Below are 14,327 nucleotides of genomic sequence, written 5' to 3' on the forward strand. Positions count from 1 at the left end.
ATAATTACAAATGCTCTTAACAACATCAACTCACCATCAAAAGAATAAGCAGTGACATGAAACCAATGGAACAGCATGGACAAAAGCCGACCAAGTATTTCACTGGAAGTGTTCTCCTTTGGAGTGCAAAGCCCCACAAGCAGCCAAACTCCAAACCTGCCCATAAGCTGACGCTCCTCTACCGATAAGTTGATACTTGGACTGAGCACATTAAGCAATGCAGCTTTGGTCTGGATGTCATTCATGTCTTTTGGGATCTCAGCAGTTGTTGTTCGAGCTTCTTTAAGTAAACTGCAATAAAATAAACCATGGTAAATACAATATTCCAAAACATAAAATATATTTATACAAAATGTTAACAAAAATAGGTTCAAAACTGTATTAAATATTTCAACGTATATAACATATTTGTTACAACAGCTTGTATAGTGAGGGTGAAGTGAAGCTATACAGGAGTATTGGAATTGATAGGATGTTATCACTCATTGTCCCATTCTGTGAAATATTACTCACCTTACAACATGTTTCATACAAAGGTTACACTAATGACTTACACATAGCCAGTTTTTGTTAAATTTTCAAGCTAGACAATAGACAATAGACAATATACTTTATTGACATGTTCTTTGAGAACAGTACATAGCGTCAGTTATACAGGTATAAAGTAACAATTTTTAGCTGTTTGTAAATTCTTCTTCTGTGTAAAAAGGTCTCTCTTGGAGCCACAGAGTCAGTTGTTTCTTGAAGCGGTGAGGTGGTTGGTTCTTTAAGTGCTCTGGAAGGTGGTTGAAGTAGGCGGCTCCTTTATAGGATGGTTTCTTCTTGTATAGGTACAAGCTACAAAGGTACCAAATACAATAACACCATTTTGAGTCTGGTGACATTATGGTAAAATATTACAGCAAATTTTAAGGTTAATATCTAAATCTATGTAAACAAATCTCTTCTCTTCATGATTATATCTCTGAGATCTAAATATTCTGTTTTGGTTTAACAGAAAATATTCATTCTAACACATTAATAAAGACCCAACAAGGCCTTCTTGAAATCGTAGGGACTTGAAACTTGGTACATTAGTTCCTCTTGATCCAGGAATGAACTCTATTGATCTTAGGGTCAAAAAGTAAATGTCTTTTTGTCTGTGTGCTACCTCTTCACTGTCGTGTTCCTTGATACTATGTTGGAGCTGTTTATTTTTAATAGAATTGTATGGACTGACCAGCTATGCAATGCTGAAAAGTATATTGCTTCGTCCAAAATAGTCCATAATTATGTAAAAGCACATTCACAGAATTAGATATGTTAGATGTACATGGTGTGCATGTTTAAAAGCGGTTATAGTATTTAAAGTTTAACTTAACTTTATCTTAACGGACATTCGTAGTAGCATACCCAGATGTGCAGGACTGTCAATTTTATCCTCATTATTGGATTTTATGTATAAATGTTTTGCAACGTCTCAAAGACAGGGTTGCTACAGGAGTCCAATAATGAAATTCCCTGACTTTTCCCTGATTTCCAGACCAAATTTTTCATTTTTCCCTGACTTTTTTCGACGCAATCCCCAGGGTTTTTGGCAATTAATGGGTGGAAAAAAGCGGTGTTGAGGCTAACAGGGTGGCAAATATAAAAAAAGCAAAAAATAAAGTGAACACAGTTTAATACGTACAAAAAGATAGACTTAAATGATCTTTTACAACACAGAAGTAAAATACTTTAGAACACTGCACCATAAGTAATTAGTAGCACATAGAAATTACAGAGTAAGTTTATTTGTGTAAAGGGATTTTATATTTTTCCCTGACCAATGCCAAAATTCCCTGACTTTTCCCTGATTTCCCTGACCTGTAGCATCCCTGAAAGAGAACAAACCTGACAATTGCCTCGACCAGGTAGCTGAGCATCTCAGAATCCATGTCCCAAGCCTTGGGCAGGCAGGTGTGAACGATGTGATCCCCACCACGCCTGTTGTTGTGGCGGGAACTGTGACACTGCTGGCAATATCGTATCGGGTGGTTGCTATTATAACTGGCACATTCTGTAGTAAAACAAATGGACACTACACTCTTGTCAGATGATCGACAATTCTGAAAATAACCATAACAATAAATAAATGTTTGATTAATAAAGAAAGCTGCATACACAGAACTCTTAACTTAAATTTGCTTCCTCTTCTTTAGTATAGACAAGCATCGCTAGTGGAAAGGTCCTGTAGATCCAGCCAACTGGAGTATGTATTTTGAGGATGATTAAGATTTAGGATCACGCGTCTTTGGTTGTCTAAATATAACTCCACAGTAATTTTTTTAATGACTTTGAGACATTGAAAGATGGTATAGATAGTAATAACTGTTGGTAAACTTAGGAACTCAATTGAAACAGAACTTTAAATTGCCAATTTACCAACACGTTCAAAATCTTCATTGTTCAGATTTCAAATTTCATTTAAAAATGTTCATTAGGTGAGTGATTTTTTTTATAAATGTGCTATTAATTATCTTACACAAAGATAAAATACATTTAAAAAGAGATTGTTTAATCTTAAAACCATAATTTATATTTTCTAAAGTCTTTATCTCTAATTATTATATTAGTGGTATTAAACCAGCATTGTTTTATGTGCAACAACACAAACTTACTCATGAATTATACTTGTTTTCTAGAAAAAACAAAACAATAAAATGCTACCGCCCTTGCAGGCTCAATATATATGTTGAGCAAAATTTATATTAATGGAGACTGAGCCACAAAGTGGCAGCAATGTCTCATAGTACTTAACGAGTCTGCAACATTCGTTTTATATGTATGAATTGGATTTTCAAGAGTGTTATTCCTAATTACTAGCCTCATTTTTTATAATTACCAAAGATTGATTTCAAATAACACAGAATACTTTATAAATATATGTAACTAGCCCTTAATGTACTGTTTCAAGTTAATAACAAATTTAAACATTTCCAACATAGAATCGTAGTACGAGTGTTTGAACGATACACAGCTGTTATTAATTTCATTGAGATATTACTCCCTTATAAAACTACTCATATACTGAAACCAGGCAGTTTACCTCATAAATACAAATAAATAATACAGTAATTATATTAATTCAATATTTGTAACAATACTATAATACAGTCAGTGTTAAGTACAGTAATATAGTAATTGTATATGTGAATACACACATACTTACTTTGTTTTCACAAGAGATAGAGACTTGTTGCATGGGATGTAGAATATCATAAAACATCTGATTGGGGTGTTCTCTGTGGATCTCATTGGCACACTCTATACATAGATATAGAGGGGGTGGGGAGTCTGTAGCAAATGTTATTGAGATGCAGTGATCAAAGCATACTTTGGCTGCCTCTGAGTTTCCTGCGTTGGGGCACATGTCTCGTTGGCATGGAAAAGGCTTTCTGTCTGTGGGAGAGAAATTGTTGTGAAAGTTTTATTTAACAAATTAAGTAAATCAATATAAATAATCTTACTTTTAGAGAAAATATTTCTATATGTTTAATCTTTGACAGTTTTTACCAGCAATTAACCCTTTTAGTGCCAACGTCCGGCTTTCTGGGCGTTACGCAAACTATGTGTTAAGTGCTAATGTCCGGTTTAGCAGATGTTATGCAAACTACGCTTAAAGTGCCAACACCCTGTTTTCCAGACACGTGAAAAATAAATTACAGAAAATCAACCATTACGATATTTGTATTCAGTTTTTATCAGCTGAGAGTCTAACTAATACACTATAATTTCAATAGTGTATTCAATATAGTACACTACTGCCATCAGTAAAATGATGAAGTAAAAAAAAAATGCTTTCGAGGTCTATGACGAATCTGTGTGGAATTATTAGCGGCGGAAAATTAAAGGCCAGCAAAATAAAGAGGTAACAGAATTTTTATCACAAACAAGCCTAAAATTATTAGGGAGTATAATGATTTTATTGGAGGAGCGAATGGGAGCGACCAAATGCGTTATCAATATTTTGATGACAGAAGAACTAGTAAGTTTTGGAAAAAAAGTAATTTTTAATATTTTTAGTAGGATGATTGTAAACTGTTACATACTTTGCGCAGGGGGCCGTGATCCGTGGGTGCAAACTTGAAAGTCAAAATTCAAAATTTAAAATTGCAAGAGTGATTCGGTGCCCCAGAACATTCGCCACTTAAACGATGTTTTGGAAGCTGAGCCCTGGCAATTTTTGGATAACTCTGGAAGTGTCGATGACATGTATGCGGCATTCAGTGATAGTTTCAACTATTATCTGGATGTTGCTTGTCCGTTCAGAAGGACCAAAGTCAATCACGCACCTAAAAAAAGGCACGTGGTTGACAAAGGGAATTCTTGTATCTCGAGAAAAGCTTAAATTCTTTCACAAAATTTTCATTGGAACCCAAAACGAACATTTCAAATTTTTTTTCAGAAATTACCGAAGGATTTATAAAAAAGTCATACGAGCTGCTAAAGCCTATGATGTTAATAAGGCCTTGGGGTAACTGCGAAAACTTCTCGAAAACAGCTTGGAAAATCATAAACGACTTTTCTCGTGATACACACCAGATAAAAAACACAAAAAGAAATCGCAATTAAAATTGAAGGACAAAATTGTTGAAAACCGAGCTCAAGTAGGCAGACGAATTTAATAAATACTTCTCTTCCGTGGCTACAGTGGGTTCGGCATTAAACTGAACCTCGGTTTTCACGGAGGAGATGCTGTTGTATCGGTTGCATCCATGGCCATGGCTCCTGTGTGTGTGAGGGGGAGGTTGCAACGAGTCATACAGGGACTCAACTCAAAAAAATCTTGTGACGCAAACGGGATGTCAGTGTGGCTACTCAAACACTGCTTCAGGCATATATTGAGACCACTCACAAAATTGATCAACTTTTCTTTTGAAAAAGGAACCTTCCCATCACTTTTGAAGACATCCAAAGTCATTCCGATCTTCAAACAGGACGATCCTTGCCTTGCAAAGCAACTATCGTCCAATCTCAATTCTTCCAGTCTTCAGCAAAATTTTTGAAAAAATTTCTATGAAAAGCTTGCAAGCTTTCTAGAAAATAACAATATCCTAAATCCGAACAATTTGGATTTAGGAAAAAACAGATCCACAATAGACGCGGTGAAACAATCTTTTGGACAATGTTGTCGATGATTGGAAGGACGAGAACATGTGCTCAGTATATTCCTCGACCTATCCAAAGCGTTTGACTGTGTGCATCATGAAACACTTTTGCTCCAGTTGGATAAATGCGGCGTTCGGGGTCTCTCGCACTTATGGCTCACATCTTACCTCAAGGATCGAGACCAGTGCGTTGAGGTATCGAACGTCGTCTCAAACAAAATTAAAATGACCCATGGTGTCCCTCAGGGCTCCATCCTTGGGCCTCTTTTGTTCCTAGTTTACGTCTGCAGACTGAATTCAGTGATCCAGCATGGAAAACTGGTTCAGTATGCTGACGACACAACTCTCTGTATCAAAAAAACAAATCAACTCAAGACCTGGAAATCACATCCTTCATGGAACTGAATGCATGCATTCAGTATTTTGTTGAATTGAACCTGAAAACAAATAATTCAAAAAAAAACAAATGTCATGTGTTTTAGCCTCCGACAAAATGATCACGAAGTTCAGCCTGCCGTGTTTGTGGATGATGTGCTTTTAGAGGAAACTAACTCCACAAAGTTTCTGGGAATGTTCCTAGACAGAGGACTGACCTGGGCTGATCATGTTGACAATGTATGTGCTAGAGTGGCCTCAGGCATATATGCCTTGCGGCACCTGGCAAAGTTCTGTTCCCCCAGAGTTCTGAAAATGGCATATTTCGGCCTGATTCATCCACACTTTGCGTATGGAGTGAGACTCTGGGGAGGTTGTGCCAAAAACAAAATGGAAAGAGTTTTCAAGCTCCAAAAAAAAGGCAATCAGAATCATTGCAAATTTAAATTACAGAGAGTCGTGGTAGGGAATCTTTCAGGGAGTTAGAATTGCTGACTTTGCCCTGCCTTTATGTTCTGGAGGTGATCATGTACTGCAAATCAAAGTGTGATTTGGTTCGTGGCGTGGGTAGCGTTCACCACTATGAGACGAGAGGCAGGGACAACTTCCAACTCGGCAATACAGACTGACATTATCACAACATCTCCCTCAACAAGTTGGTGTCAGACTAATAAACAAGCTCCCTGAAAAGTGTCAAACTTTCCGCCAATCAACATCAATTTCAAAACTCGTCTTAAACGCCTTTTGGTGTCCAAAGCGTTTTATTCTGTCGATGAATTCATGGTCAGCCGCTGGGATGTCTAAATCTAAATTTAACTTGGATCTGAAGTCAGTTTGAATGTGTTTGAGTGAATGCATGAATTGTAAGTATGAATGTGTTTTGAACGTCTAAGCCTGTGGTTTATCTTACTTACTTCTGACTTTTGCAATACAATGTCCATTGTCAAAATGCAATAAAGAGATTGATTTGATTTGATTTGACTATTTATATAAAGTTTATACTTAACACGGATAAACCTTTGACTAGACTTGAATTCTTAATTCAATTAGTAGAGCAACTATCAATGAATTAGTTAAATCTGCAAAAACATTCTAAGCCTAATCTGTAAGATTTGCAAGTTGAGACCCCACAACGCACTTTAAGAAACCTTAGAAATTATGATAGTAGTAAATATTTTGGGGGCAGAGAAAAACTTTTATGTGTGCAGTGCATAAAGTACCAAAAGTGGAGGGAAAAGGAAGAAATCTACTTACATGTGTTACCTGCAAAACAGGTTTATACACTAAGTGTTTCTATCTTCATATTATTTTTTGAGTGCAGTTAAAAACAAGTTTTATTTAAAAACATTTTTTTCTTGGGCTAATAAACTTCTAATATTATATAAACTATTAGCATAGGGTTTTGTTATATTTTCATTTCATAAACCAGCTGTAATGTGTGTAAATGAATAGCTAAACATTACAGCTTACATCTGATGTTACCTAATGATAGTGACAATTGCAAGACTTTTCAAAAATTGCTAAACTTTTTTATTTTTTATGCAAATACTATGAAATTTGTCCTGACTATAGATAATTATGTCGGTTTTTATTAAATATTGTTAAAATGTACAAGAACTGATTTATTTTTTGTACTTCTACATAACAAAAAAATTAAAATTTATAGAAACTGTTTGAAGGTAATCAAAAAAATATATTTTTGTAAATATATACTTTTGTTAAACAGTAATGATTTTATTATCTATAGTAACAATAGTTTATTATGAATAAATGGAAAAAGAAGTCATAGTTACTGCTCCATAAATAATAAACAGATAATTCTTTAAATAAAACCTTGCAATAACAGTAAAATTTGCATAAAACTTTTGGGCAGTACTTCCTTTGTAAAACTGTGTCTTATAGCATAGTACTTAAAAAAAAGAAATGGGTGGCATTCAGGGAGTTTGAAATGTTTTTAAATTCTGGCACTAAAAGGGGTAAAGTAAAAATGGGGATACAATGTTTCATACTTGCAAAGCAACACAAAAATATTACCTTATAACATGAAAAAGAAATCATTTTTAAAACATTCATTTAAAATTGTTTTTGTGTAAAGAAAATTATGCCATAAACTTCTCAGAATATACAGTTTGTGATTTTTAGGTTTTGTTTTTAGTATTGCAAGGTCTTTTAAACGAACTTACATTCTAACATTTATCTATTGAAATGATTAGCAAATTACCATGTATAGTCACAAAAATAAATTACTATATTATCATGTATACAAATCATTATATTATGATTTTTTAAATTTTTTCCTATCTTCATATTATAACATGATCAGCTCTATAAATTTTTAATTAAGATTTTAAATAATTTACAGCCACAAGCCTAAGCTCTAATGTATAAAAGTTTATTAATTCAGAATCAGATAAAAATTATATTAACAGAAGTGTGATGAATGTATAAAAAACAATAAATAGAAAATCCTACTAACCAAAAGTAAAAATTCATTTCAAGCCACAGTTATAGCTAATAGATATAACTTTAAGAAATCACATTAATAAATAAATTATTAAAATATGTGTCAAAGGTTCTGTAAGCTTGAACAGTATAGGATACTAGATATATTTTCCCCTGTGTTTTATAAATTACTGTAGTTGTACATTTAATATACAATTTTCTAATTCTATTTAAATTCTCCTTTAAAGTAAACTAATTTGTATCATATTAAAAAATGCACTTACTGTAGAGTTTAGGAGGGACACCTCTGCGCTCAAACAGGCTAGAGTTAAATGTGGGCCAATAGTAGAACAGCAGTTTGGCTGCAGATGCCCGAGCGCCAGACGTACCGTAGGCAATCACACACAGCAAATCCTTAACCAGGTTCAGTTTGAGAGTCATCATACACTCCAGCAGTTGACAATGATGGGCTGAACAGACAACAAACTCATCATTGTCATGTATTTTTTTCGTGTTTTGTTACAATGTAGATAGTGGAAACAGCCTATTATGTCGTAATTATATAAAGTAGGGAGTATAAAGTGCATTTGTAATTTTTTACATTGGATTCTTCATTTTAAAGACAGGATATAGACTGCATAGTTTTATCATGTCTGCTACTTTTAAAGAATGCATGGCTCTTATAAAAATACTGATCTGGATTATGAATTAAGGACTAAAAAATAATAAGTTTAAACTATTTGAACCATTCCTTTTTCCAACCTCATCCACTGCTGAATATTTGTTTACATTGCTAGAAAAATATAAATGGAAATAATTGGGGAATAATATTGAGAAATTGGGATTATGATCCAAAGTGCGCTAAGGCACAGTATTCACAATAATAACATGAATGGGAAACAAGTGTGAATTTGGGGGAGAAGCAGTGGTAGAACGATACAAATCTTAAGAAGACATAAAAATGTAATTTTATTCACATATGACAGTGTTAACTGATAAAAGAGAATCTTGGAGACTGGCTTGACAAGACATCATTGATCTTATACAAGGTTTGGACTACTCCCTTTTGGTGTAAGGAATACTACTAGTTTGTAATTTACACTCTCGTTAATTTTACACTCTCAAAGCATTTATATTACTTCGTAATAAAAACAAAATTACCCATATCCTCAGAGTACTGGAATACCATCATGACCACAGCTGAGACTGATTGACTGGCGTAATTTGTTTGATCGTCATCTGCATTACGAGCTGTTAACATGATGATGAGAAGTTTAGATTTGAAATTAATGATTAAAAAAACATTAGTGTCTAACAAATTTGATTTATATTAATATATTAAGTAAAGAGTAAAACTGATGTTTTCTTACACATGCTGCCGTAAATATAATTTTTGAAATATAATTTTTAAGACAAACATTACATAACATAAAAATGATGTTACAGTTAAATACTCACTGATTGTAAAAGGCAGAATATAGAAACAAAGGGAATTAACAATCTCCTGATGAAGGGATGAAGGCAGGGCAGCCATGGAGGATGCAGTCAAGTATGGAAGTGTATCAATCATGTCATGTTCCATGAATGGAAGTATGCATCCCAAACACTGGAGGAGAGACTGGCCAAATGCTGCAAGAAAAAATAGAACCATACAGTATACAGCATCTGGTCTTTTAACTGACCACCTACATGAAGTAATTAACAATCTCCTGATGAAGGGATGGAGGCAGGGCAGCCTTGGAGGATGCCGTCAAGTATGGAAGTGTGTCAATTACGTTGTGTTCCATAAATGGAAGTATGCATCCCAAGCACTGGAGGAGAGACTGGCCAAATGCTCGATCACTTCTGGCTGGTTGGTACCCTCCAGTTGAACCTACCACTGGGCACAGCAAAAACTAATGTGTCACTTAAATATGGGCAACCTTATGGATGTCCAGGAGTGACACATCACTAACTGCAAATGTCGAGATTCTGGGGTGCAAGGGCAATTCAATAGGTCTAGTTTACTGCTGAAGATGACTGTTGAAATTGGTGGGGTTCGTTCCATAAGTATCAGAGGTTCTTCCTAGCGTCAACAAGGTTGTGTATTTAGTTGAATCTAGTAGAAACAGTGGTCTTCCAACCATCTAGAAGTCTAATATGTGCATACTCCAAGTTAGCTTCAATAATATTTAACTTCTCAACTAATCGGTCATATTTACTTCAAGGGGGAAGCTTCCCAATCTACATCAGGGTTCCATATAACACCCCACTAGGATTCCTTTGAAACATGAAATGGAGCAAGGAAGATATAAAATGATGCCGAGTTGTTTTATTTTCCAATAATAATGATTGATCCCACAGATCCTAGAGAATATATTATTGTTTGTACTAATAATTCAAGTGGCATCTTTGTTGGAAGCAATATGAAGGTTATCCTGAAACAGTAGGACAGGATAAAGTGCAAAGATTAAAATGCTATAAACAGAACTGTCTTCACTAGCAGGATGTTCCTTTGCAAAAGGTTTATATAAGCTGGTCACTTGCTATGATTAGTGTGTGAACAATGTATAATCTTTCATGTAAAACTAAAATTATCTTTAAATAACTTTTTTGTTTTTATTCAAAATTACATTTTTTCCATGCGCACCAGTTACAATGTACCAATGGCAACTGCACAGTAGTCTAAATAATAATTTTACCATGTAATCCAAACTGGATGAGGGGAGCCACATCAACAAGCTGCTGCAGGGCAATGTACAATCCCTTGTAGTCTAGATTGGGAAACAGCGCCATGCGGACAGTGTCTTTGTCTGCACACTTCAGCAGCTCAAGCGGGGAGTTAGGCACATCTTTCAGCACGGCTGCAAATTTGAAGTGACCAGAGTGAAATCGGTTTTATTCAATTCTGAATTTGTCAACATTTAAAGTGTTATTGTATACAATTGGAGGTGAATTGCCCAGTTAAGATTTGTTTACAGCTTTATAATAAAATTCATTAAATAGAAAAAATACAATTTTATTTCAAATGTTTACTTATAATCATGGCAAGAAAGATATTTTGAAGTCTTTGATCTATAATATACCCAGTTCCCAAATTACTTTAATAGGTGATATAACAGGAATATGGAACAGATATATTAAAAAACAACTTTTTATATACATGTTATGCTGAATCCTTATTAAGGTGGTGGCATTAACTTGTATTGATTTCAATATCACATCAATAGAATGATGTCATGAACTAAAAAAATGAGTAAAATACATACTTTGAAAGGTAAAACAATTAAAGATTTCAAATAATTGGTTACAAATGATTTGTATATTTTCACTTGTTTAAGCACAGCCTAACACTTAATGCAAACAATATTATTGCTGGAAAGTAACAGTATTACTTAATTTATTAAATGTAATGGTCACAATACATGTGGTGTTATATTGCATGTATTTAGATTACAGATTCCATAAATAAGTGAACAATTAAGAGCAATATTTAATAATGGTATACCATGAATAATAATAATGTAACCATAAAATTTCTGAAACAACCAAATGCAGTAATCATTACTATACTTACTCAATAAAGTTTGAGAAAACCACTTGATTGCATTTGATATGTCAATGCCTGATGGTGTAGGCAAAACTCCATGCTGCAATCTCAGATGGTAATCATTTAAGTTACGGATTTTTGCTGCAACTATTAAAAATACAATATAGCCTAAACTGTTAGTATGTATTCTCATAATATTCACATCAACAGGTTAAAATCATAAAAACTTGAAAGATGTATTAAGTTTATAATGACCATATCTTTGAAGGCCACTATCCTGTTATTAATATTAATTCACAAATGACAGTTTCATTAGTATAACAAATTAATTGTTAACTATACTAAAATAGACTACCATTCACAGCTCTATACTTTACCAATCATCCAGTAACAAATCACTAGAGATTTATTTCATATCAGATACTCTAAGGAGTGAAGTACCCACAAATCCTGAGGCCAAAAGTACATAATACTTGAAAACCAATGTTGCATGCCAGATTGTCTAATGTAATCTAAGGTCAGGAAAGTACTGATCAGGAATACCCCATCAATGCAGGCTTTGGTGATGCTTGTTGGAAAAATAAGGACATTTTAAGATAGTACCTATATTCAAGCTTATGTCAGGTAAGCTCGTAAAGATTATATTTTTTACTTTTGTCTAACTATAATATGTAGGCTACATACCTCCTAACGTGCATAGGTCCAATAGTACCCTGGATAGGAACATGATTACTATATTAGATTCTATCCATATTTTTTATTAGTATTTTTAATTTATTTTGTCTTTCCAACATCTATAATCCCCTTTGAAAAACTACTTTGTAATATATTTCAACATTAAAATAATTTAAATTAATTCAGTGATTGTAGAGAACTATCATAATGTGGTATTATATGAGTAATGATTATTACTGAGCTGTTCAAAATCAATCATCAGCAAGAATCTAGAACTGCATTGACTAGAATAATCAGCACCATAACTAGCCTATGTAATCAGCTGACCAGAGATTGGTTCATTGGCTCCCAGTTATAAAATTGTATATTTACCGTACTACTAAAATTAATGTTTGTCATATTACCAATACTTATTATAAGGTTTTGTTTTGAAACAAATACATTAATAACTGACTTTATAATTATTTTTATTACATGTGATTCATTGATGCAACAACAAATTAAACCTTTTAATTAAATAGAGTATAATCTAAAGTTACAGTTAGTTGATATCTCTTGAGCTATCAGCAAACATTTAACACAATAGTGACATAATTATCTTACAAGCAGCTGCTCTTGTTCCCATTGTGGATTTTCTAGTGATAACTAAAATAGAATAATGTAACAGAATAAAACAGATCTAGTATCACTTTAGCACAATCTAATCCATATCTCAGCAGAAACTAACATCTAAGCACTATGGTTAAAGCTAAATGATCAGCAATAGCAACTTAGCAAGAGTAAATACAATGAGAGTGGGTGGAAGTGGGGTTTGTTACAGCAGACATCCCAGCTCCCTTGTCAATATCCAGCAGACGACAGCTAGAGCAGACGATACAGCGCAGCATCCCGTAGATGAGTTTTGACGCGCATGCTTCCCATTTTACAGAGTATGTTTACAATATTATTACAAATATTGCAGTTATTACAAACGTAATAACTGCAATTGTAACTGCGTACCATACTCCTAAGATTGATGTTATATAAAAATTGTAACTGCGAATAAACTGATTGAATTATTATTAATTATTTGTGTAGTGTGAGTTTTAAAATTGAAAATATCAAATCACAGTTATTATTCCATCGAAAATAGAATTATCTGTTACTGTGTTTACAGAGTGAACATTTACTAAAATATAAATGAAACGCAAAACTAATTACATTACTGTTTCAAGATTAAAATATCGGTTTGCAAACACTGTATAATTGTTTTAGGAATTTCAGAGATATGTTTAATTAGTTCCGTTAATCTATTGTAACAGCTCAACAAGTTTTAGGCTTGCAATAATTACTAGATCTCCGGTCGAGCAAACATAAATTTGAAGGACATAACAGTAATTTGAAATAGTGTTAGCTCTGTATGTATGCCTATAATAATCTATTAATACTATGATGTGTACTACCAACATCACGTTACGTATTGTTTGTTATTTGTCCATCGCGTTGTTTCAACCTACCAAATTTACTCAAAGCGATTAAATTATTGCAAGATAGGTAAAATCTGGGTTATGTTAACTGAATTTTTCTCAAGACAAAACCTGATATTTGCAAAGTACAAATGTTACTGTTTACCAACCATTTGCGATGACTTTCTGTTTCGACTGATTTGTCTCTCTAGCTAAGGATATAAGCAACAGATGTTTGCTGCTACACACCTTAGGACGGTGCGCTTGACTCAGCACCACCTTGTTCGTGACGTCACGAAAAGGTGTGCTAAATCAGCGCCTTGACTGTGTTCATGTTAATTTTTTCTATTTTTTATTCCTTCCGTTACAGTAAATATTCCGTTCCACAATATTCAAGAATACAATATTATGGGTAACTTACGTACATACATTAACAATTTAGTTCATTAAATTGGATTTTATAGCATTGTTTAAATAATGTTTATAATACACTTTATATTGTTGTTGCTACAAGTACATTTATATCTCTCTAAATGCTTGGCATATCTCGTTTCATTTTAAAGTCTGAGATCTTTACACATTTTACATAAAAGTTAAATTGGGAGTATTGTAGAATTTTAAAATTTAAATAGCCACATCGGCCAAGCTTTTTTTACCAATGAACAACATTTTATTTTTATTTATATAGATAAAATCGCAGAAAAAATATTTGTTTGCTTACTCAAGTAAGCT

General features: G+C 33.6%; 1 protein-coding gene across 1 annotated transcript in view; it reads right to left on the reverse strand.

Annotated features, from left to right (window-relative positions):
* The window catches only part of LOC124361315 (protein unc-79 homolog), an 84,173-nt gene extending 71,186 nt beyond the window's left edge, over positions 1-12,987 (reverse strand). Inside the window, exons 1-9 of the mRNA XM_046815362.1 lie at positions 12,754-12,987; positions 11,503-11,622; positions 10,628-10,789; positions 9,405-9,575; positions 9,108-9,197; positions 8,231-8,416; positions 3,191-3,420; positions 1,873-2,087; positions 35-291 (exon numbers count right to left, since the gene is read on the reverse strand). Coding sequence (XP_046671318.1) covers positions 35-291; positions 1,873-2,087; positions 3,191-3,420; positions 8,231-8,416; positions 9,108-9,197; positions 9,405-9,575; positions 10,628-10,789; positions 11,503-11,622; positions 12,754-12,775 — 1,453 coding nt within the window. The 5' untranslated portion in view covers positions 12,776-12,987. The remainder of the gene's footprint in view (positions 1-34; positions 292-1,872; positions 2,088-3,190; positions 3,421-8,230; positions 8,417-9,107; positions 9,198-9,404; positions 9,576-10,627; positions 10,790-11,502; positions 11,623-12,753) is intronic.
* Between the last annotated feature and the right edge of the window lie 1,340 nt (positions 12,988-14,327).

This window comes from Homalodisca vitripennis, chromosome 4 (genome assembly GCF_021130785.1).
Source record: "Homalodisca vitripennis isolate AUS2020 chromosome 4, UT_GWSS_2.1, whole genome shotgun sequence".
NCBI lineage: Eukaryota > Metazoa > Arthropoda > Insecta > Hemiptera > Cicadellidae > Homalodisca > Homalodisca vitripennis.